The sequence below is a fragment of the Petaurus breviceps genome, unplaced genomic scaffold, assembly GCF_028583685.1.
Source record: "Petaurus breviceps papuanus isolate PSGF00001 unplaced genomic scaffold, PetGlider_PUasm1.0 186, whole genome shotgun sequence".
NCBI classification, from domain to species: Eukaryota; Metazoa; Chordata; class Mammalia; order Diprotodontia; family Petauridae; genus Petaurus; species Petaurus breviceps.
In genome coordinates this window covers 4,524,381-4,549,024 of record NW_027185798.1, presented here as the reverse complement: position 1 = coordinate 4,549,024, position 24,644 = coordinate 4,524,381, and the positions used below count along the sequence as shown (strand labels likewise).

The window sequence follows — 24,644 nt, the reverse complement described above, 5'->3', positions numbered from 1 at the left end:
TGGCCTTCCCCTAAAATAGAACCCATTCCTCCCCCTCCAACACCTTCTCCCCACATCCCCGGTTTTCCTGGTTTCCACTGCCCTTCTAAGTTTCCATAAGTGTGTATCAAAAGACATGCTGTATCTAAAAATATTTTGCAAGCCATTAGAATAAGAAATCCCTGAGAGTAGAGACTCATCTGTGTTTTGGTATCTCCAGTGCCTAGCACATAGTAGGGAAATGAACGTTGAATTAAAATGCTATATAAATTTTAGCCATCATTATAATCTGCTCACCTTGTTTGTTGAAGTTCAGATAAATATTGTCCTGGGACAAGTTCCCATAATGTTATTATTCTTTTATATTTAATATTCTGTGAACTACAGAAGAGTTGGATAAAATAATTAGGTTTTAGAGTTGACTCAATCAACAAATGTGTACCAAGCACCTTTTATGTGGAAGGCACCATGCTGGGTGCTTGGGATACAGATATGAAGACTGACAATCTCAATTCTCAGGGGCCTCCAGGCTCACCAAAAGCATCCTCTGTGCAGCTCCAGCAGCAGACAGAGCAATGAGAATGAGCTGGGCCTCACCCTGTCCCCTCGTGATTTTGATCTCTCCCAGCTTTCCGTAATTTTTACAGGCTTTTTGTTTGATGTGCCTTGGAGATCATGAATAATTCGGATGGCAACATTTATTAAAACGATTGTCCTTAGATTTTTAGAAATCAACGTAATAGCCAGGTGGTTGGGGCTACAGTTCAGTCTCTGATATGGTCTGAGGTTGGTATAATTGATTGGTTTAATTCTTAAGGATAGTTGGAGGTTTGTATTTGCAGTGTATGGATTTGTCCTCTGTTTAGGAATGATAAGCTTTAGATGTATAATACTAGCCCTCAGATTGTGTCTTGCTAGGTATTCAGTAGGTGCTAAATTTTCACACTGTAGTATTGTTTGGCAAAATGGCTTACCTGCCATAAAGATCCATAAGTCTGGACTCTCCTGATCCTGAATACCATGAACAGCACCTGTTTTTCTAGACAAATGTGTGTGATGCATGGCTGGTCAGTGCCTCTTTATTCCCATATTTGGGCCTAAATACATGTGGATGTCACTCACAGAGGGCCTTTGGATTTCACTTTTGTTGGTCAGTCATATCTGACTCTTCCTGGCCCCATTTGAGGTTTTCTTGGCAAAAATCCTGGAATGTTTGCCATTTTCTTCTTGCCCTGGATGCAGAGTCAAGAGAAGTAGGTTCAAATCCCTGCTTTAGCACCTACTGGCTACATGATTATGGACAAGCCATCTAAACTCTCTAGGTCTCCATTTCTTTAGCTGTAAGAAAATGGCAAACATTCCAGTATTTTTGCCAAGAAAACCTCAAATGGGTCCAGGAAGAGTTGAATATGACTAAAACGACTGAACAACAATAGCAAAAGTTATGAAGGGGTCCTGCCTGAGTGCCTTTTCCTCTTGGAAGCCTCTATGGAATCATAGTCTAAAATGAAAGGAACCAGGAGAGGCCAGGTAGCACAGTGAGTGAGAGCACTGGCTCCAGTATTGGGATGACCTGGGGATTGAATCAGGGCTCCAACTCATAGCACCCACCCAGAAACACCTGGCCGTGTAACCTTGAGCAAGTTACTTAACCCCAATTGCTTAGGGGCAGCCAGGTGGCTCAGCAAGTAAGAGCACTGGTTCCAGTGTCGGGATGGCTTGGGGATCAAATCCAGGCTCAGATACTCAGCACCACACCCAGAAATAACTGGCCGTGTAACCTTGAGCAAGTTACTTAACCCCGATTGCTTAATAAAAAAAAATAAATAAAATGAAATGAAAGGAACCCCAAACACCATCTACTCTAACGCCGTTATTTTACTGATAAGGAAACTGAGTTCCAAAGAGGTAAAGCAATTGTCCAAGGTCACAGGTAGTAAATGGGGCAAAGGCAGGATCTGAAGCCAGGTCCTGTGACTCCAGAAGGAATGATCTTTCCAAGGTACCACAGTTTAGAGCAGTAGAATGGGTGACCTCAGAGGGAGCAGGCCTCTGCTTTATTGAGGTTTTCACTGGGAGCCTGGATGACTACTGGTCGGGGATGTTAGAGAAAAGATTTGTGTTAAGGTTTAGATTGGATTAGGTGTCCCCTGTTGTTTCTTCCTACTCTGAGAGTCAGTGAAAAAACAGAAATACCAAATTCAGTATTTCTCTCTACTTCATGATGCTTCCTTTTATGAAGGAAAAGTAGAGAAGGCTCACTGGCAAGTGGTGAAAACTGGGTCCTGGAGAAGGACAGTACTTTGGCCAAGGTCACCCAGTGATTCAGTGGCAAAGGAACCTGGTACAGTAGAAGTAAGTAAGGGCTTAGGAGTCACAGGACCTCAGTTCAAATCCATTCTCAGACACTAACCCAATGGCCTTGGGCAAGTCAAGTAGCCTGTCTATAACTTTTTTTTTCCTTTTTGGAGGGCAGTTGGGGTTAAGTGACTTGACCAAAGTCACATGGCTAGTAAATGTGTCAAGTGTCTGTGGCTGGATTTGAACTCAGGTCCTCCTGACTTCAGGGAGGTGGTGCTCTATTCACTGCACCACCTAGCTGCCCTGTCTTTCTATACCTTCCTCCATAAAATGAGGGGGGTAGGTTGTAGATGTAGCATCCTGTAAACTTACTACTTGTATGACTTTAAGCAAGTCACTAAAAAAAACCCCTCACTATGCCTCAGTTTCCCCATCTGTAAAAATGATTGGACTAGATGGCCCCTTTCCAGCTCCAGATCTATGGTTCAGTGAACTCAGTCATCTACCAAGGGTAGTCCCAAAGGTGGGAGGGACGAGGCCCTCGAGTGGGTGACACTTTTCAAGGAAAGGTGCCCATGAGTCACCTCATGATGAAATGAAGCATGACAGGCATTGAAAAAAACCTGCTTCGGTTTATAATTAGTGCAGGCCCTCCTTGGGGAGGCAGTATTTTTATTCTGCTTGCTAAAAAGGTTCTCGGCACTCCTGGGCTCTTGAGTGAAGCAGACGCATCATTATCACCCCGGGCTCACTGTTAATTTTTGCTACACAAACTGTATTGACTGATAAGGGCCTCTGGAATGGGACCAGGCTTTTTACTGTGGGAAGGTTAGGGAAATAACCCTAACCCTTACTCCCCATCAGAGCTCAGTTCAAATGACATGTCCTTTAGGAAACCAAGCCTGTCCCGATCCTCTCTGTTTCTTAGTATGTTGTATACATGCTTCATTCTTGTTCAGTGGTTTCAGACTCTCCATGACCCCATTTGGGGTTTTCTTGGCAAAGATACTGGAAGGTTTGCCATTTTCTTCTCCAGCTCATTTGACAGATGAGGAAACTGAGGCAAACAGGGTGAAGTGACTTGCCCAGGGTCATACAGCTAGTGTCAGGCCAGACTTGAACTTAGAGAAAATGAGTCTTCCTAACTCCAGGCCCAGCATTCACACACACACACACACACACACACACACACACACACCATTGGCTCTTTTTGTAGACCGTGGCTTTTGGCCTGAACACCTATCTTCAACATTTGGGGATTCCTCTCCCTGGGAAAAAGAAGACTTGAAAAAAAAAAAGCTCCCTTGGAAATCTTTGTGGCCTCACACACTCTATCATCGTCTCTTCTTCCAAAGAGACATTTCTCCACAGGCTCCAGTCAGGGAAGGCCACCCTGCTGTGGTTATTTCTGGAATCCCAGTATGAGAAAAACAAAAACTCAGTGAGCTGAGAGCCCCACAGAATCTGAGAACATCAGTTATACTTCAGGGTAATGACATACAGAGGCTCATCCCTCTAGGGACCTCAAAGACCAGACAGCCCAAGCCCTCTTTTTATAGATGGGGATACTGAGCCACGGAGAGGCTATAGGGTCACTGAGCTAGAGTGGGAAGGGAGCTGAGCGACTGTGCCCCTCTTTTGACAGCCAAGGAAACTGAGGCCCAGAGAAATCATCACGAAGAGAGTAAGCTGCTGAGGTAGGGGATGAATTCAGGCCCTCTGCAAGCCCAGGGCTCCTTCTACCCAGTCATGCTACCTCTCACTTTTTCCCACCCAAAGGATCATGGAGTCCTTAGACACTAAAAATCTGGACAGTGACCTAGGGAGTCAGGCAAGAAGGCTTATTTGAACAGGGAAGAGAACAGAGGAGGCCTCAGCGGAGGCTTGCTTATGGCTTAATCCCTGGTCAACAAACATTTCCATCGAGCAGTTCAGCAGTCATTGAGTGACTGCTATGTGTAAAGCATTGTGTTGGATGCTAGGGTACAAAAAGTACCCATCAGAGAGCATGTGCTGAGAAATTTTCTAGAGGGAAGTCTCTGCATTGACAAAATCATAGGTTGGGACAAAGTTAGTTAGATGGATGCATGCATGCATATTATGTGTGTGTTCAGTCATTTTTAAGTCACATTCAACTCTCCATGATCTCATCTGGGGATTTCTCAGCAAACATATTAGAGTGGCTTGCCATTTCCTTCTCTAGCTCATTTTCCAGATGATGAAACTGAGGCAAACAGGGTGAAGTAATTTGTCCAAGGTCACACAGCTAGTCAGTGTCTGCGGCCGGATTTGAACTTGGAAAGATGAGTCTTCCTCACTCCAGGCCGGACACTCTATCTACTGAGCCACCTAGCTGTGCACACACACACACACACACACACACACACACACACACACACACACACATGGCCACACAAGAGAAAAACAAAAACAAAATGGTGCAGTGAATGGAGGGCCACTGTCTCTGACTCATTATTTCCCTTGAGATTCTTGACCTTTGGTTCTTCCAGGGAAATTTTGTTATTTTTTTCTAACTCCATAAAGTAATCTGTTGGTAGTTTGATTGGTATGGCATTGAATAAGTAAATTAATTTAGGTAATGTCGTTTTCATTATATCGATTAAGCCTACCCATTTTCTCTTTCACATATACTAGCTGTGTGAGCATGAGCTAATCATTTAATCTCTTAGTGGCCCCCAGCTAAGTCTCAAGACTACATATAAATTGCAGGCCAGTTATCTGTCTACATCTATGGAGGGATTTTCCATATTGGAACTTCCAAACCTTGACAAAATTATAGCTTTACATCAAAAAAAAATGTGTGTGTGTGAATACACAAACCAGTTTTCTTTCCCTCAGGCACATTTTGGATCCATTGGAATTTGAACTCAAGATGTACAGACCGAAGGCAATTCCTTGAATAAAAGTGATGCATTGAACACTGAAAGTTGTGGGTTCAAATCCTGCCTCTAATGATTCCCACCTGTGTGGAATGAGTTACATAACCTCTCAGCATAGTATCCCTAATGCTTCATACATAGTGGGTGTTTAATGAATGTTTATTGAACTTGATTGAATTAAGTATCTTGAGGGTACTTGGGCAGGGGGAGTTTCCAGTCAATCAACAAGCTTTTATTAAGCTCCTACTATGTACCCACTCAGTTTAGGAAGAGAAAGCTAAGGAAAGAGGGAACCCAAACCCAAGAACATTTACTTGTATATCCAACTTAGAGGGACTAGGAGGTGCCTGAGTAAAGAATGTCTGATTCATTCAAGACCCCTCGAGTTGGGGTCAGAGATGGATGTTGTGGGTGGCCTCTGTCATGCAGAATCCATATGGAAAAGAATTACCGGTCTATTCTTTAATGTTCAGAAACTCCACCACTCAGGAACAGAATTAGCCTGTTATTAGGGACCAAAATAGTGTTGTTATTCTGTAGAACACACCCACACATCCCGGCTTTGCTCCGAAATCAGAAACAACTCTCATTAGTCCCCAAATCAGACCCACTTCTTGGCAGGTTCCTGTCTAGGCTGATCATAGTGGTTGGGGGAAGGGATGTTGTTTCTTTCTGGTCTGTGGGTTTATAGAGGAATCGAAGGCTAGGACAAAGATGGCCCAAAACTACAGCATTAGACTCAGAACCAGGGAAACCTGGCTCCAAGTCTCACCTCAGGCACCAGCTGGGTGGCCTTGGGCAAGTCACTTTATTTCTCTGAGTCCTAGTTTCCTCATTTGTAAAATGCAAAGGGTGGACTTACCACCCTCCAAAGGCCCTTCTATCTTTAAATCAACAATTCCAGAATTGTGTGAATCTCTAACTCATAGTAGTGTTCTTACTTGGAGGTCAAATCGAATGACCCCAGGAGTGGGTCCTAGCACATCAGGACTGGAAGAAACTTTTGAGGTTAGCAAACTTAATTTTGTTTCATATGTGTCATACTGCCTTTTTACTGATGCTTTTTGGTTTTTTTACATCACAGTGATTTTGAAATGTTCCCCTACCCAGGCTGCCCACTCAGGGAGCCTTCCCTTTCACAGAGAAAAACAGCGAAGCAAAGCTGTCAGAGCTAGTGCTCAGATCTGCCAATGGATGCAACATTCTGTACCCGTGATTGCCACGTCTCACGGAAAGGTGGGACAGCCCCTCATTTTAGAAAGGAGAAAGCTGGAGGGACCAGGCAAGGACACAGCAGATTAACAGTTACTTAATAAATGCTCATTGATTGATTGACTTTTCTGCTGCTCTTCCTTTTCCCAGCACTCTTGGACTCCCTCCTACTCCTTTCTATAAAAACTTGCCTTTAAATCCTTCATCAATCCAGATGGCCAATGTCTGTGTCAGCGGCTGGGTTAGCATGGAATGGTTTACTCGGGGGGATCTATTGGTCCATTCCAGATTTAAGAAAGAGAGAACAGGGCTCTCTTCTGTAGGAAATTCACCCAGTTCTAATTTATTGATAGCAAAATGAAGGCTACAGGGAGGAATATGCCAGCCTATGACTTGGGAGCCCTGCATTCCTTTTGTCCTGGCTTTGGGGGAATGACAGTGCACATGATGCTTCATCAGAACCTTGACTGCTCTGCCTGGATGGCCAGACAAACTTGACCAGCCCTAGGGCGTATATTCCTTTTATAGTCTGGAGTAAACCTAAAGCCATTTAGAGTTATGCCAGCCTCAGGTAAGAGCACGCGCACACACACACACACACACACACACACACACACACACACACACACAGTCACCTTGTCTGTTCCTGGCTCTAGGTCAGTAAGAGCATTAAGAACAGCAATGCTCGCATTAGGGTTTATATAGATCTTTACAAATACTATCTCATTGGATCCCCACAACCACGCTGCTAGGTTCTGTTATTACCCCCCCCCATTTTACAGATGAGGAAACTAAGGCAGACAGATCTTAGGTGATTTATTTGGGAGTCCCAAAGCTAATAAATGTCTGAGGCTGGATTTGAACTTGGGCCCTTCTGACTGTTTACTTCACCACCCAGTTTCTTCTCCATCTGAAAAGAATTCACAGCTACTCGACCTTCCTCACAGGGAATTGGTATTCTAGGAGAAATCAAAATCTTTAGCTTAAAAATCTAAACCTCTGGGGAAGCCAGGTAGCACAGCGAGTGAGAGCAGTGTCGGGATGACCTGGGGATCGAATCCGGCTCAGACACTTAGCACCCACCCAGAAACACCTGGCCGTGTAACCTTGAGCAAGTTACTTAACCCCAATTGTTTAAAAAAAAAATCTAAACCTTAGATTTACCAAAATGAAGCCCCTGAATCCTATCCTGGAGGCAGCTGCCTCTTCTTTCTGCAGGAAATGCCTGTACTGTATTCAACAAGCATTTACATAAACACTATGTGTCAGGCCCCCTCTGCTTTCTGATTGAATCCTCATAAGAACCCCAGGAAGTAGCTGCTATTATTATACCCATTCTGTGGATAAGGAAACTAAGGCAAGCAGATTAAGTGACTTGCCCAGGGTCACATAACTAGGAAGTATCTGAGGCTGGATTTTAATTCAGGTCTTCCCCGTCCATCCACTGGTCCACCAGCTGCCTCCTAAAACTAGAAGCTACAAATCAAGTACCATCCGCATTGGTAGAGGGCGTTTCTTCAGGGAGAGTTCCCTAGACTAATCAAACCAAAAGTCCAGTCCAAAAAAAAAAAAAAAGAAAGAAAGAAATCTAAATGGAGAATGTGTTAAAATGGTGCGGCCTCCAACAGCGCAGGTCTCACTCATTAGCCCACAGGGATGTTTGCTTTACTTTTACAGACCATCTGTTTGGGAAGATATTTTCCTGCTTTAGGCTTGGAATCCCAGTGAGTTGTAAAGGAAGGACTGAATTGAGTCTCTCCCAGCAAAGCTAATGAGTAGCTTGCTCCAGTTCTGTGGCCGCAGGGGGAGGGATTAAGGGTCTGAATTTTCCGAGGATGTTGAGAGAGTGGCCACACAAGCCAGGGCTCCCCTAATCTTCCTGACTTGGTGGCTGTCAGTCATAGAATCACAGCTGGAATGTGCCTCGAGGCCATCTAGCCCAGCCCTTACTTTACAGGTGGGGAAACTGAGACACAGACTGAAACACAGAGGAGTTATATGGCTCTAGGTCAAATCTTGCAACGCTTACTCCCCGTGAGACCTTGGGGCAGTCTTTTCCTATCTCTAAGCCTAAACTCATCTGTAAAAGAAGGGGGTGGACTCAACAATCCAGGTCTAAGTCAATGACCCTGTGAGCTGTTATTTAACAGGTGAAGAAACAGGTAAATGCTTTACCCAGCCTTCCACAGGAAGTTATACTCAGGTTTGGAAATGGTTCTCTCAAAACATGGCAGGTAGAACTGCACAAAATATTCTAAACATGGTCTGGCCAGTGCAGAGTGCAATTGAATGATCCCTTTACTGTTGTTTGGACTTTTGGACTTTGGGACTACCGAGTCACACTATCAGCACCATCATCTTGGGGTCCATTAGAAACCCCAGGTCTTTTTCACAAAGACTGCTGTTAAGCTCATCTTTCTGTACCCTCCTTCTTCCATCTTGTACTTATGGGAATGTTTTTCTTAATCAAAGTATAGGGTACTGCCAGCTTTTGTGTTTAGGAGGAATTTCATACCTTAGATTTTTCCTTTGGAAGCTATTGGGGTTGGGTTTTGGTTTGGTTGGTTGTTGGTTTTTTGCCTAATGGGGCAGATAGCCTCCCTCTTCCCCAGGTCCCAGAGCTCTGTTATTTGCTTAAATGAATATTGATTCGTTTGCAAATTGTCTTCTGTTTATGCAAATAGTGGATTTCCCTGGATGTCCCTTTGGGTCCTCTTATTTGTTTTGGTGTCCGTGGTTGTTACTGTTTTTTATCTCCAGCTCCAAAAGAATGACAAATTCTGTCCCTCCACCAGCCTTTCACTGTTCCACCTCCCTGACTCTGACCCTCCCGTGCCTGTGTGATGTGATGAAGGGAGTGGAGCGAGGTCAGGAGAAGCTGGACACTGAGCTGGGTCACCACAGACAAGGCGCCTCACTTTTCTGAGACTCGGTTTCCTCACCTGCAAAGTAGAGATCATGACAATACCTTGTTCTTCACTCGTAGTCTCCAGCCAGGGTCTCTGGCCTCCTCCTTCGTATCATGGTTAAAGGCATGCATGTCTTATTCCCCTAAGTTCCCTACTCATTTTCAAGCCAGGTGAGAACAAGGGATGTGTCCCTCTGATTCATCTCTGTATGTCCCCATCATCACCCAAGCTTGGGTGCCCTAGTGCTCAATGATTGTTTCAATGAATGAATGAATGATTCCAAACTGGTCAGGATCCCATTGGGTCTTCACAACAAACACAGCAAGGTAGACAATACATTATTACTCTCCCCATTTCCCAGGCAAGTCCAGAGAGAGGACAAAACTCATGGTCACACAAAGCCTCCAATCTCCAAGCCAGGGAGGACCTGTTCCTCTATACCCCAGGCTGGGGGGGTTGAGGAACTGCTTTTCATCCAAACATTCAGCCCCCTCTTGGTCAGAGCCAAGGCCCTGATTACCTGTGGTCACTGCAGATCCTGAGGCACTGTGTATACTTATTAGCTCTCCTCCTGGCCAGGCCCCAGACAGGGACATATTTGCAACCAGCACCACTGGGAACCCTATTTCTCCTCACCATAGCAATGCCTCACTGCATGCCAAAGCTCTGTCAAGCACCACTTGTGGTGTGTGTAAAGCTCTGTGCCTCAATTTTCTCATCCATAAAATGGTGCAGTTGGACTGGGTTGTCTCTGAAGCCCCTTCATCCCTAAACTGATGACTTTGTGGTCCTTGATATAGGTAGAATTACATGGAATTGTAGATTTTCAACCTTAGGGACCTTCTAAGTCTACCTCCTTCACTTTTTTTTTAAGCAATCGGGGTTAAGTAACTTGCTCAAGGTTACACAGCCAGTTATTTCTGGGTGTGGTGCTGAGTATCTGTGCCCGGATTTGATCCCCAGGTCATCCCAACACTGGAGCCGGTGCTCTTACTCGCTGAGCCACCTGGCCGCCCCTTACCTCCTTCATTTTACAGATGAGGAAACTGAGGCCAGGGAAGCCATGGGCTCACAGCTCTAGAGCTAAAAGGAGCCTTAGAAGTTTCTAGTGTGATCTGTACTGAAGGCTTACCCTGCTCCCTGCCCCTTCTCCCCTTTCATCACTCTCCTCTTTATTCCTCTCTCCTCCTCTGCCACCCTCCATTGCTGTGGTCTCCACTTGTCCCCAGGATGAATGTGTCTTTTGGGGCTTCCCCTCCATCAGGGCAACTCCATGGGGTTGAGAGGAATTAACAGGATCAGAATAGCCTGCCCCAGCTGCCAGTCTTCTGTTTCTCTTTATGTTTTCATCATGTTTTTTACTATTAAAATAACTACCATTCCTCCATTCGGAGCTGCTTCTGCCAAATTATGGCCTGAAATGCCTCTTTATGGCTCCGTTCTAAGGGAATGAGAGTTAATGATGGAAACACTGACTAAGCCTCCATGCTGGGCCCACTCATTACATGTTCCCTGGCTGACCACTGCCTCGCTCTTGGTACTGCCTGACAATCAGGGGCTGCTGGGACCGGGGAAATGACTCTCACATGTGGTCTGGACCTTTGGGTTTGGATGCTGGTGGCCCGTGGGATGGCCAGCTCTGTAATTAGCCTGCCGATGGGTTAGGTGGTTCCTTTGCCCAGGGTATAAATAGGATACACGTGGCAGGTCAATCATCCTGGTCCCCGGATGAGCAGCTGCAGTCCAGCAGCATGGGTGGGGGCCAGCCTGGGAGGAGGGCCAGAGATGGGGACAGGGCCTGGGCTGACTTGTCCCTGACTCTGACCCTGGTAGGGGGCTCGATGCCGATCAGGCCTGAGCTGACGCACCCTTTCACAGTTTTCTTGGGGCAGGAATAACACCTAGTCTTTTTTTATTTTTCCTTAAAATATTTTTTGCCCTAAATGATGGATTCAAATTAATATTTCATATCAGCACTATTAAATGTACAACTGAAACATCTAAAGAGACGGCAAGGTATGGTGGAATGAGAACTAGATTTAGAATCAGGAAATCCAGGCTCCCAGGCCTCTCCTGTCGCCATCAGCGTGATCTTGCAAGCCAGAGGCCTGAGGTTTGACTCCCACTTACCACCTGTATGACTGTGGACAAGTTACTTTACCTCCATGGACCTCAGTTTCCTCAACTGTCAAATGAGAGGGTTAGACCAGATGATCTGTGAAGCCCCTTCTAGCTCCTGGATTAGGGGAGGCTCTGAATACCAGGCTGGGTTTGAATTCTTTCCTCTAGGCAGTACGGTGGTTGTAGATAATATGAAAGATTTTTGAGAAGGGAGATAATGTCATTTAACTGGTTCGCCTGTCCCTAGCATCTCTAGTCTCCAATCTCCAATCTGCCCTTCACTCAGCAGCCAAAATAACCTCCTGAGACAGTCAATAAGCAGTCATTAGTGCTGGCCCAGCATGCTAAGATGAGGACACAGTCCCCACCCTTACAGAGCTCACATTCAAAGGGGAGAGAGCGTATGTCAATGACCATGTCCGACCCATGAGACCATGAAAGGGAAGGAAACCTGAAAGCCCAGGATTCTTCACTCTCTTTATGTCATACAAGTCTCCGCACCAAGTGCATAAAACAAAATGTGTGAGTTTACAAAGGAAATTAATTACTTGGAAGTACAATTGTCGAACTATTTTTCAAAATGAATTTGCAGACCCCAAGTTAATAGTTTTTGCCTTAGAGGAAAAGCACCATAAGGGCAGAGGGTGAGCAGGTTTGTTGAATGAAATTAAACTGACCACATAACTTAGGTTGGGTTGGTGAGGACCTGACCAGTGGCAGCAATGTGAGGGCCTAGAAGGGGGCAGGTGAGAGAGTTTATGCAGGTGGGTTCAACAGGATGGGCCAATCAATGGGGAAGGAAGCAGAAAGGAGAAAGTGATTTTCAGGCTTTGAGCTTGAGTGCCTGTAAGGATGGTGGCGTCATAAACAAAAGAGGTAATTTGGAGAAGAAGCAAGGGACTTTGACAGGAAAGACCATGAGTTCCATATACTGGATTTCAGTCGAACGTGCTGTTGGAATTTGTGAATGAAAATCAAAGCCCAGCAGTCCATTGGAGATAACGTTCAGGGATAAGATTAGGGCTGTAAAATCTGTAAAATGGGGGATTGGAATACGTAGCCTCCAAGACCATTTCAGCCCTGGTTTTTATGGCTCCGTGTTCCTTGCATGGGAGAGTCATCTGCATAAAGGTGATAATTGAACCCATGGGAGACAATGAAAACACTGGGAGAGTGAACGTGAAGGAAGAGGGCTGGGACAGATCCTTCTCTCCCCACAAGGCCAAGTCCCTGTAGGGAGCTCATTGGCTCCAAACCCTCCCTGATGATGTCATTGATCCCTGGCCCACTAGGGCTGGCAAGTCTTGGGCCCATGGTTCAGGTCACCCTGGGAGAATAAGGAATAAGGTGGGCTCAGGGATGAGTGGGGTGGTGAGTCCTCCAGAGAGCTGAAGAGCCCCCTGGAGCTCACATTATTCACTGCTAGGAAGGGTCCATAGCAGCAGTCTCTCTAGCAGATGCCTTTTCAGCTGGAGCACCCCAGGCCTTCCAGTACAGCCTGGCTGAGGTGGGTCATGTTCATATTGAAGGACCAGGACAAGGAGCTTTAATTACTTCTCATAACAGGAGTACCCTGTCCTGGTCCATGTTGCCCCCATATATGAACCCCAACTTCTGCCTCAAATGCCATTAAGTACCAAGAGTCCAGAAAATGTAGTTTTTGAGGAAGAAATCTGAGAAATGTCATCTCTAAGTCTAACAGTGTGAACTGGCGGAAAAGTTGGTATTAAGCAGCCCTTCCTTCCAGTGTTGATGCTTTAGGGTCTAAGGATCATGGGGTTTGGAGCTGATAGGGAGCTTGGAGCTCAGCTAAACCAGTCCTTAAGTTTTACATTTGAGGAAACTGAGTCCCAAAGAAGTAGTGAATTGCCAGAGGTCATACAGGTAGGATCAGTGCTTGGAGCCAATCTCAAGTCTAGTACACCTACTTCTTAACTAGGTTTGACTTCTCCTTGGCCTCAGTTTCCCCATGTGCAAAATAAAGGTCTTAGGCCAGAGGATCCCAAAGGTCCCAACATCTAGAATTTTATCTATTTCTGTCAAGCCATGGTAGCCTGTAAATTGGGCCTCCCCCACATTTTGGATGCTCCAGACCAGAGGCCCAAGACCCAATATCTAGGATGCGAAGCCCTTGTTCCCTGGACAGGTCTGGGACACCGTGTCACATTCTCACCGACCACCTCTCCCTGTTCTGGACTCTTTATCCACCACTGTCTTCCTTTTCTCTTTGTTATTATATTCCCTCTCCTGGCCTCCAACTTGAGGCAATCACAAGACTCGGAGTGGGAGAGGAATTTACTCAATACGAGGAAATTTGGGATTTGGGTCTCAAAGCTTGTTAGTATTCTAGACCAAATTAAAACCTTGGGGTACCCATGCCCCCTGCTTTCCTCTCTCTTTGGTGGTCAAAGGTCTCCTAATACCTTTCTAGTCTTCTTACACATTATTCTTAATCCACTCTATGGTTCAGCCACAGTGACGTGCTTGTTTCCTACCCATGACCCTCCATGTCCTGTCCCTGTACCTTCTTTGCACTGGCTGTCCCCCCTTGCCTAGAACACATTGTCTCCTTAGCTCCAACCCTCGGCCCCCTGGCTTCCTTCAATCTCAGTTCAAATACTGCCTTCTAGGATCTTGGATTAGATTAGAGTCTTGTAGCTCGAGAAGGGACTTCAGTAGCCTTTGGGTCCACCCTCTTATTTGGCTGATGAGAGCTAAAGAGCCCTCTGGAGCTCACATCCTTCACTGCTCCTCGTGCCTCCCTCCCAAAACTGGTCTGCAATCATTGTGTGTACTTACATGGGTATGTGTTGTGTCCACCATTAGAATAGAAACTCCTTTAGGTCAAGGATTATGTTGTCTCTGTCTCTAGCACCTACTCGCAGGGCCTGGCATGTAGTAGGCACCTATGAGTGTTTGTGGATTGGTTGACTTTTCTGATCACCTTTGAGGCCTCATATCCTGGGTACTTGTGTTATCCCCCAACAGCCTCTTCTACCCTCCTGCATTCCTTGGCTCTCCTCTGGATTGTTAGACTCCAAGGTCCAGCTCCCCTCAGCTCCTCCCTTCCCGAGTGTTCCCTCCCTGCAGCCCTTCTCCCCACCTCATCTCTAGTTCCCCTTTGGGGTGGGGCCATCCCCCCCCCAATCATTCCTGTGCCCATCCTTGTTGAGAAGCAGTCAGAGAATTGTCCGCAGCCTCTCTCGGCCACTGCCCCCTGGGCCCTCCAACCATTCGGCTGCCCTGCTCACCTCTGTTTTCCCTTCTTCCAGGTGAGCACCTGAGGATCTGCCCACAGGGCTACACCTGCTGCACCAGCGAAATGGAGGAGAACTTTGCCAACCGGAGTCGCAGTGAGTTGGAGGGGGCCCTCAGGGAGACCAGCCGCTCCATGCAGGTGATGCTTAACACTCAACTCCGCAACTTTGATGGTAAGTGCCCACAGCTAACACACCAAGCCACTGCTGCCCAGCTCCTTCTGGGGGCCCCACAGAACCACCTGCATCCAGGCTCTCCCAGAACTGGGCATGCACAGAGCACCGGAGATTGGTTGATACAAAAATCATTGGATGGTTTCCCATTATGAAATGCATCACACAGAAAAATAAATATCTAATAATGGAATCTAATCTAATGGAATCTTCTATCCAGTGAGAGAAGATCTAATGAGAGGATTTCAGACTCTGTAACAGGCAGAGAGAGGGAATGACAAGAGAGAATTGCCCACTCTGCCTTCAAGTAAAGTTGATGCTAGTTTAGTGACAGGTCATGGTAAGAAGTATGTCCCTGATTGTTGTGAAGTGTGATACTGGGGAAAGAGCATTAGACCTAGATTCAAATCCCCCCGGGTGACCCTGAGCAAGTCTGGGACTCAGTTTCCTCATCTGTGCAATGAGGGAATTACACCAGATGGTCTCTGAGGTCCTTCCAGCTCTACATCCTGGAATCCTAAGAAGTTACCCCCAGCTCCCCCATCCCCCAATGGCAATTACATGGGGATGATAACATGGACCCATTTTATCGTCAAAGCATTTCACCTGGCGATCTCAGCATGGTCATAGTTGTCCTGTTAGGATGCGTTGATCAAAACAAGAGAGGGTGATCAGAGCTACTATAAATTCAGCAAGGCTTTTAACTGAATTAATGTTTTATTAATCAAGCAGCATCTACATATGTTTGATAAATAGGAATCCATGTGTACGTGAGACATTCTTTATTCATCTCTGCCCGTTTACTTATTTATGATACTGAGTCATTTAATGAGATAGCAGAGGCTGTTGGGCAGCTTTCAGACATCAGACATCTGGATCTTCGGGGCCCCCTGCAAGTTGTTCATCCCTTCTTCTGTCCCCTTCAGACCTCCCCAGTATCTGCATCTCACAGGATGAGGGCTTCCATGTTAGGACCTTCAGAGGAACCATGCCAAGATCACAGAGCTCAGAGCTACAGGACCCAAGCTCCCATCCCAGGTCACTTCGGTTCCTGCCTTATAGTTTCCTCTTCTGTAAATGAGGGGCCCCTAAAGCCCCTTCCAGCCTCGGATCAGTGGTCCTTGATCTAACAGATATTGGACTCAGGGGCTTCTGAGCTCCCATCTCTGGGCCTCACTTTCCCCCACTGTAAGATTGTTGGATTAGGTGACCTTTGAGGGCCCCTCCAAATGAAAATCGATGAGCCTATAATCTATGAATAGGGATGGATCTCTAGTCTAAGAGATTCTATAGTGTTCTAGGGTTTGATGTCCTCACAACCTGACAGCACAGTGTTTTCAGTCTACTGTGTGCCAGGCACTGTTACCCACAATGGGGTGACAACTTTGTGTTGTGTGTGAAGGCAGAGAAACAAAGTAAGCTACTCTCATGGGCCATGTGGAAGACAAATGTGTGGGGCCAGGATAGTCTCAGTCAAAAACAAAAGCAAACCCTCTGATCCTGGGTTGAGCACTGGGCCAGCCTCTTCTCCGTGGCCTCATTTCATGTTCTCTCTCCCTGAGAGATGGATTGCCTTTCTGCAGACACGCCCCGGGTGGAGTCCTTTGCACAAAGGAGGTAGCCCTGCCCAGCTGCCCACAGGGATGGAGCTGAAGACAGAAACTGGCCTTTGATCTGTTCCCTGGAGCTCGAGGCCCAGGAGAAGTGGGCCAGGGAGCTGTCAGATTCAACTTTGGGCTCTGGGTGGAAATGAATGGTGACAGCTGGGGGCCTCGGGGTGTACAGGGCTGGTGCTCACCTGGGTCTGCTCCTGTACATAATGCATTCTTTAGCTCAAGGCCACTTCTCTCTCCATGGAGGTGGGAGCTAGGAGAGGGTGGAGGGCTGTGCTGAATTCCTCATTGCTTTGGCAGGGGGCTGGGGACTGGGGCAGGGCAGAGCTGCTGGAGGTAAAACAGACAAAAATTAAACAATCTCATAGGCATCTTACTAGAAGTCCTTTCCAATAACAACGCTCCAATAAGCAGCATCGGTACAAGGAGATTGGAGTTGGAAAGATAAGATTTGCCCCCTGTTAACAAAAGGAGAAACTGAGGCAAGTGTGACTCATAGACTTGCCTGGGGGTCACACAGCAAGCAGTGCAGACAGAACGGGGCTTCTGTCTCCCAGAAAGGTTTTCTTTCCACCAGCACTGCTTGCTTCTTTGGACCAGAATTATGCTGTCAGAGACAGGTGAAAGGAGTTTCTCCTGGGAACATTTGGGTAGTGTGTCTTCATTTGCAGTTTCGTGGAAACCCAGTGGTGGAAGCAATCTGGTGGTACTATGAACACCAGGAAAAGGCTCAGTGTTTAGCCAGGGACCTGAATTCAAATCCTGACACTGCCACTTATCCCATCTGTGGCCTTCCTCTCTGGGCCTCAGTTTCCTTATCTGTAAAAATCGGGGCAGGGGGGTGCTCTGAGGTTCCTTCCAGCTTGGTGGGCTTCAGCTTTCTTCTCTGTAAAGCTTACTTTACAGGGGCAGCTTTAGGCAATCTTTCAGGGACATCCAGCCCCAAATCTTTTCAAATATCCTTATCACCATCCTGAGCCTTTCTTGTAGCCATTAAATCCCATCTCTCCCAGGATGCCTGCTCCCTAAGTCCATATTGACCTCCACCCTTTCTAAATATTCACATGTCTTATTTTCTGTACCACTTTCTTTTTGTATAACCATATTTATCATTTTACTATTATGGTGTTTTTTGTCCTCTAATTATTTTGTGCACATCTGTATATAAGACAATTATAATAATAGCAGCAGATACATACTGCCTTAAGATCTGCAAAGTGCTTTACAGAATGTCATCCTCACAACAACTCTGGGAGGAAAGGAGCTATTATTATCCCCACTTTACAGATGAGAAAACTAAGGCAGACAGTTGTTAAGTGACTTACCCAAGGGCACACACCTAGTAAGCATCTGAGACTGGAGCTCCATTCTTCCTGATTCTAGGTTCAGAGATGTCAGGTGAGTCTTTAACATCTCCAGGACTCAGTTTCTTCACTGGTAAAATGAGAGGGTTGAACTAAGCGACCTCTGAGGTCCCTCCCGGCTCTGAATCTCTGGCCCATGATCTCATGGCTGGATCATCTTTAAAATGCCTTCTGATAATGTGCTCTGATAGTTTGGGAAGAAGCAGCAGTGCTTGAAGCACGGATTCCAAAAATTATTAATTTTCCCAAAATGCTGCTTTTTGTCACTACTTTGCTACCCTGGACCTAGAGCTAGAGTTCTTCAGTTGTTTTTGTCATTGGTCCCCTTTGGCAGTCTGGTGAAGCCTACACATCCTTTCTCAGAATGTTTTAAAATGCATAAAATAAAACACATAGGCTTACAAAGAATCTTATATTATTCAAATATGATTATCAAAAAAAATTTTTTTAAACAAGTTCATGGACCTTAGTTTAAGAACTTGTAACTGAGGAGGAGCCAAGATGGCAAAGTAAAGGCAGAGACTCATCTGAGCTCTCCCCCCAAACTCCCCCACAGACCTTTAAATAATGACTCTAAAGAAATTCTAGAGCAGCATAGCCACAAAAAATGGAGTGAGACAAATTTCTAGCCCAAGACAACTTGAAAGGCCAGCAGGAAAGGTCTGTCACACCAGGGTGAGAGAGGACCACAGTCCAGTGCAGTTTGGGCCCCAGTAAACCAGGGGCAGGCCTTGGGACAACTGAATCAGCAGCAGCAGCAACAGTGGTGGATTCCGGATCTCTCAGCCCACAGATGGTAAGGAGATCAGACAGTAAGTCAGAAGGAGATTTATAGGGGTCCCTTTGGTGGAACCAGGGGCAGGACTCTGTTGCATTGACTATACTTGGATCTAGGTCACAGTCCTGGGTCTTAGTTGCAGTGCAAGGAGGGAGCGCTAGCATAGCAGAACTTGGGGCCGCAGGGGAGCAGGGATACAGGTCACAGTTTCAGGGTTGAAAAAAGTGCTTGTGGTCACTGACAAACCAATGCCCAGTACAGGAGAGTAGTAAACACATCTTTCCCTAAATCATACCATCCTGGAAGAGCTGAAAACTTACAGGTCTCCAGAATTAACCCTGAAAACAACTGTACAAAGAACTTGAAAATTGGACAGTGCCCCCCTCCACTTGGGAATCAAAGCCCCCCTTTAGCATAGAGTTAAAAATTGAGAAACAGACTGGGAAATGAGCAAAAAAAAGGAAAAAAATTCTGGTCATAAAAATTTGCCATGATGACAAGGAAGATCAAAATGCTCTCTTAGAAGAAGACAACAAAGTCAAAGTTTCTGCATCCAAAGCCCAATCAAAGTAAAATATGAATTGGTTTCAGGCCATGAATGAGCTCAAAAAGGATTTTAAAAATCAAGTAAGTGATGCAGAGGAAAAATTGGGAAGAGAAATGAGAATGAAGCAAGAAAATCATGAAAAAATTGTCAACTGCTTAGCAAAGGAGGCACAAAAAAGTACTGAGGAATATAACACTTTAAAAAACAGAATAGGCCAAATGGTAAAAGAGACACAAAAATCCAGTGAAGAGAAGAGTGCCTTGAAAAGCACAATTGGCCACATAGAAAAAGATATACAAAAATTCACTTAAGAGAAGAACTCCTTAAAAAGCAGGACTGGCCAAATAGAAAAGGAGATACAAAAGCCCACTAAAGAAAATAATTCCTTAAAAGTTAGAATTGGGCAAGTGGAAGCTAATGACTTTATGAGACATCAAGAAACAAACAAAATCAAAAGAATGAAAAAAATAGAAGAAAATAAAATATTTCCCTGGAAAAGCAACTAACCTGGAAAATAGATCCAGGAGATATAATTTAATTGTTATTGGACTACCTGAAAATCCTGATTGAAAAAAGAGCCTAGACATCATTATTTAAGAAATTATCAAGGAAAACTGCTTTGACATTCTACAACCAGAGGTTAAAATAAAAATTGAAAGAATCAACTGATCACCTCCTGAAAGAGATCCCAAAATGAAAACTCCTAGGAATATTATAGTCAAATTCCATACCTCCCAGATCAAAGAGAAAATACTGCAAGCAGCCAAAAAGAAACAATTCAAGATCATGGAGCCACAGTCAAGGATGATACAAGATTTAGCAGCTTCTACATTAAAGAATCAGAGGGCTTGGAATATAATATTTTAGAGGGCAAAAATGTTAGGATTCCAACCAAGAATCAAATACCCAGAAAAACTGGATATTCAGTGAAATAGAGGATTTTCAAGCTTTCCTGATGAAAAGATCAGAGCTGAATACAAAATTTGACTTTGAAATACAAGATGCAAAAGAAGCATAAAAAGGTAAACAGGAAAGAGAAATCATAAGGGATTTAATAAGGTTAAACTGTTTTATTCCTACATGGGAAAATGATATTTATAACTCCTAAAAACTTTCTCATTATTAGGGCACTTAGAAGGAATATACATAGACAGAAAGTAGAGGTATGAGTTAAATGTGATGGTATAATTATCTTAAATAAATAAAATTAAATTAAGGAATGAGAAAGAAGAATGCAGTGGAAGAAGAGGAAAGGGAAAGGTAGAATGGGATAAATTATCTGATATGAAAGAGGCCTGAAAGAGATTTTATGGTGGAGGGGAAAATGGAGGAAGCAGGGAAGGAAGTATATGAACCTTACTCTCATTGGAATTGGCTCAAAGAGGGAATAATATACATATTCAGTTGGGTGTAGAAATTTCATTTTCCATATAAAAAAGTAGGAAAAGAAGGGAATAAGAGAAAGGGGGGCAGGGAGGAAGAGCTGATAGAAGGGAGGGCAGTTTAGTGGAGGTAAAAGTCAGAAGCAAAACTCTTTTGAGAATGGACAGGTAAAAGGAGAGAGGAAGGGTAGGATAAATGGTGAAAATAGGGTGACTGGAAATACATAATTGATAAACATTACTGCAAAAAAAATTTTTAGTGAGTTTCTCTGATGAAGACTTCATTCCTCAAACATATAGAAAATGGAGTCAGATTTATAGAAATAAGAGCTATTTCCTCAATTGATAAATAGTCAAAGAACATGAACAGACAGTTTTCAGACAAAGTAATCAAAGCTATCTATAGTCATATGAAAAAATACTCTAAATCACTATTTTTTTAAAGCAATTGGGGTTAAGTAACTTGCCCAAGGTTACACAGCCAGTTATTTTGTGTGGGTGTTAAGTATCTGAGGTCAAAACTGATCCCAGGTCCTCCCGACTCTGGGGCCAGCACTCTTACTCACTGCAACACCTAGCCGCCCCTCTAAATCACTATTGATGATATAAATGCAAATTAAAACAATTCTGAGCTACTACCTATCAGATTAGCCAATATGACATAAAAGGAAAATGATAAATATTGGAGAGGATGTGGGAAAATTAAAACACTGATGTACTAACACTGATGTACTATTGGTGAGGTTGTATACTAATTCAACCATTCTGTAAAGCAATTTGGAACTATGCCCGAAGCACTATAAAATCATGTGTGCCCTTTTACCAAGCAATATCACTACGAGGTCTGTATTCCAAAGAGATAAAAAATAAAAAGGAAAAAGATCTATATGTATAAAATTTTTTATAGCAGCTCTTTTAGTGGTGGCAAAGAATTGGAAATTGAGATGGCCATCAATAGGGGAATGGATGAGCAAATTATTGTATGTGATTGTGATGGAATACTGTTGTGCTTTAAAAGATGATGAGCAGGATGCTCTCAGAAAAAAAACATGGGAAGATAGTTATGTAGTACACAGTGAAATGAACAGAACCAGGAGAACATTGTACACAGTAACAGCAATATTGTATGATGATCTACCATGAATACCTTAGTTATTCTCAGCCATACAATGATCCAAGACAGTTCTGTAGGATTTATAATGAAAGGTGCTGTCCATCTCCAGAAAAAGAACTGGTAGAGCCTGAATGCAGAATGTTTCTTCTTTATTTTTCTTGTTTTTTTTCTACTATGCCAATCAAACTCTCTAGAGATTGAAAGAAAAAAATGTAATTGGGAAATGTTTAGCAAAATAAATAAAAATACAATATACCATTAAAAGGAAAAAAAAGAACCTCTAACCTAGAAGAAAAAATCAAACACCATAGTCTAGTATTCAAAGCCTTCCACATTGAGTCTCAACATTATCTTTCCAGATTTACCTCCCACTACACCTTCCCATGCTATACTTTAATATTTCTTGTACTTTTCAGACTTTTTATCCACCTAGAATGTCCTGCCTTCTTTGTATAATCCTACTTTATTCAAGACCAACCCTGCTCAAATCCTTCCTCTTTCATGGAGTCTTCCTGACTATACCCATAATGATCTTAACTTCTTGTAATCTCCTTTAGCCTTTTCTTTAATGAAAAGATATGGCACCTTCTAAATGGGAACATTAAAGAGTATACATATTTCTTAACACCACATGGTACCTTTACAAAAATAGACTAGAATATGCTAGAACATAGAAATCTATTATTTAGCCATGACTGAGATTGTGACATCTTTTGTCCTAAGTAACATTTCATGTGTGTACTTCTTTTCTCATCATTAAACTACATTGTAAACTCCACAGGGACCTTGTCCTCCCAGTTTCTCTCACAACACCTAACACAAGTGTGATGCAGTAAGAAGACCTGATTGACAATGCTCCCTGCAGCCAGAATAGAAAGTTATCTATCCGCTTGGGAGCCTCGCATCGCTAAGGCCCCAGTGGCACTAATTGGCCAGGCCCTTTTCAGCCCATGGCTAGCTAATTAGCCAGTCTATGCTGGTCCCTGGGTAGGAGGTCAGCATTACTATCTCTTTTTCTTTGATGATGAAACTTGGGTGCAAGTGTTCTCTTCCCTGTCACAGAAAGGTGATCTGAAGCTAAGGAGACTTGGACCTTGGGTGATGAAGTGTGGACAGAGAAAGTAGATTAGAAGAGACCCTTGTCCTGAGTCCAGCGCTCAAACTGACCTCCAATACATTCCCCATTCCCTCAGGTTCCCAGCCTTCCTCTGGGCGTTTATGTTAGACATTCATCAGGACCTTTTGAGAACCACTTTCCCAGTATCATCACAATAGGATAATCACCCCAGGGACCCACGTGACATCGTTGTATGTCCCAGAACCTCATGCCAACCAGGGACAATTTGACTTCCTCAATTTGCTCCAGGTCTATTGTAGATTAGAAATTAGATTGTAAATTAGAGAGCATTAGAGACCTTGGCCCCAGGTCCAGTGCTTAGCTCCTCAGGGGGCTAGTCCTCTGCCATTCTCTGATAGACCTTCACACTCAGTACCTTGTAAATACTAGCTCACATTTGTATAGTGCCTTCAAGGTTTGCAAAGCACTTTGCATACATTATGTCTTTCGATCTCACAGTCACCTGGATTAAGGTGCTATTAGTATCCTCATTACACAGACAAGTCTAATGACTTGCTCAGGGACTAGTGGATGACTAGGGCAGGATTTGAACTCGGGTCTTCCTGATTTCAAGCCCAGCATTCTATCTTGCTCTACTACCTTAGTGTTACAGATGAACTCCAAACATGCTTATCAGCCTAGGAGCATACATGCCTACCTAACATCCATGTGTATCCTAGAACTTTAAACATGTAGAATACATCTTCCCTTCCTTAGGTTTTAATCAAATCGGTTGGTAACCTACGTGTTTACTATGTACCAGGCGCTGTGCTAAGCATAGGGGATTTTGGTTTGATCAGACTCCATATTCTGGGATTTCCAGTAATTATCACAGACTTCTGAATATAGGAATTCGACAAGGGTCTTTTGGATCGAGTTGAGTCTTGCTCACATAGACAGAAGACATAGCGGTAGAGTATTGGACTTGTGGTTGGGGAGACCTGATTCAAATTCTGCCCTGCATGTTTACGGGCTGTGTGAGCCTGGATAAATCACTTAACCTCCTAACTTCAGTTTCCCTATCTGTAAAGTGGGGTAATATTAGGATCCACTTCACAGGATCATTGTGAGGATTAACCAAGAGAACCTGTATAAAGTGCTGGACAAAGCAGAAAGCGTTATATAAATGTTAGTGATTGATCCTATTATCAGAGATGGGTTTCTCTTCCCTCCTTGCGTCTTAGACACTTAGGTCCTGACTCATGCCAAATACCCCTGTTTCCAATAAATCTTTGCCTTGATCCAAGAAAATAAAACACTGTCTATCTGTCTGTTTCTGTCTTTCTCCCTTCTCCTCCTCTCCCCTGTCCCTCTCACTCCCTGGCTGTATTGCAGGCTTCTCTTCCTCCTAGGGTAAATTGTCCGGCAAAATTCACTTTAAAACAGCCCTTCTGTTGGCTCTTGCACAGGGCCACTCCAGTGTTTACGCTGCCTCTCATCCTTGCTGAAAGCATCTGACAGGGTTGGGGCTGGATTGTGAGTCGGATTGTGACATGCATACATTATGTTAGACACTGGACATACGGAGACAAACCCTGCCCTCAGGGAACTTATGGGTCATAGTACTCAATGGTAAAGATGATAAGGCCTTGTGATGTGATTAGAGAAAGCCCTGTCTCTGGAGTCAGAGGCCTTGGGTTCAGATTCTGCCTCTGACTGTATCTTATCTTGGGCACATCTTTTAACCAGCCCTGGGCCTCAGTGTCCTCCTCTGTAAAATGAGAGGGGACAGATTGGAGAGCCTCTCCTTCCAGCCGTCCAGCTGGGATCCTGTGAGAACTGAGGTCCTCTGGCACCGTGCGTGGGTAGAGACACAATCATCCACACCCCCACCCCCTCGAGGAGCTGGTGAGGGGTTTGGAGCCTGCTGGGACCC

The 24,644-nt window shown here is 44.5% G+C and overlaps 1 protein-coding gene across 2 annotated transcripts in view; it reads left to right on the top strand.

The window, feature by feature from the left end:
• Positions 1-24,644, top strand: part of GPC1 (glypican 1) — a 163,692-nt gene that overhangs the window by 81,759 nt on the left and 57,289 nt on the right. For both annotated transcript variants that reach the window (XR_011168597.1, XM_069089430.1), the window contains exon 2: positions 14,695-14,853. Coding sequence is in view for 1 of the 2 variants with exons in the window: in XM_069089430.1 (XP_068945531.1) it covers positions 14,695-14,853 (159 nt within the window). In the remaining variant the exon portion in view is untranslated. The remainder of the gene's footprint in view (positions 1-14,694; positions 14,854-24,644) is intronic.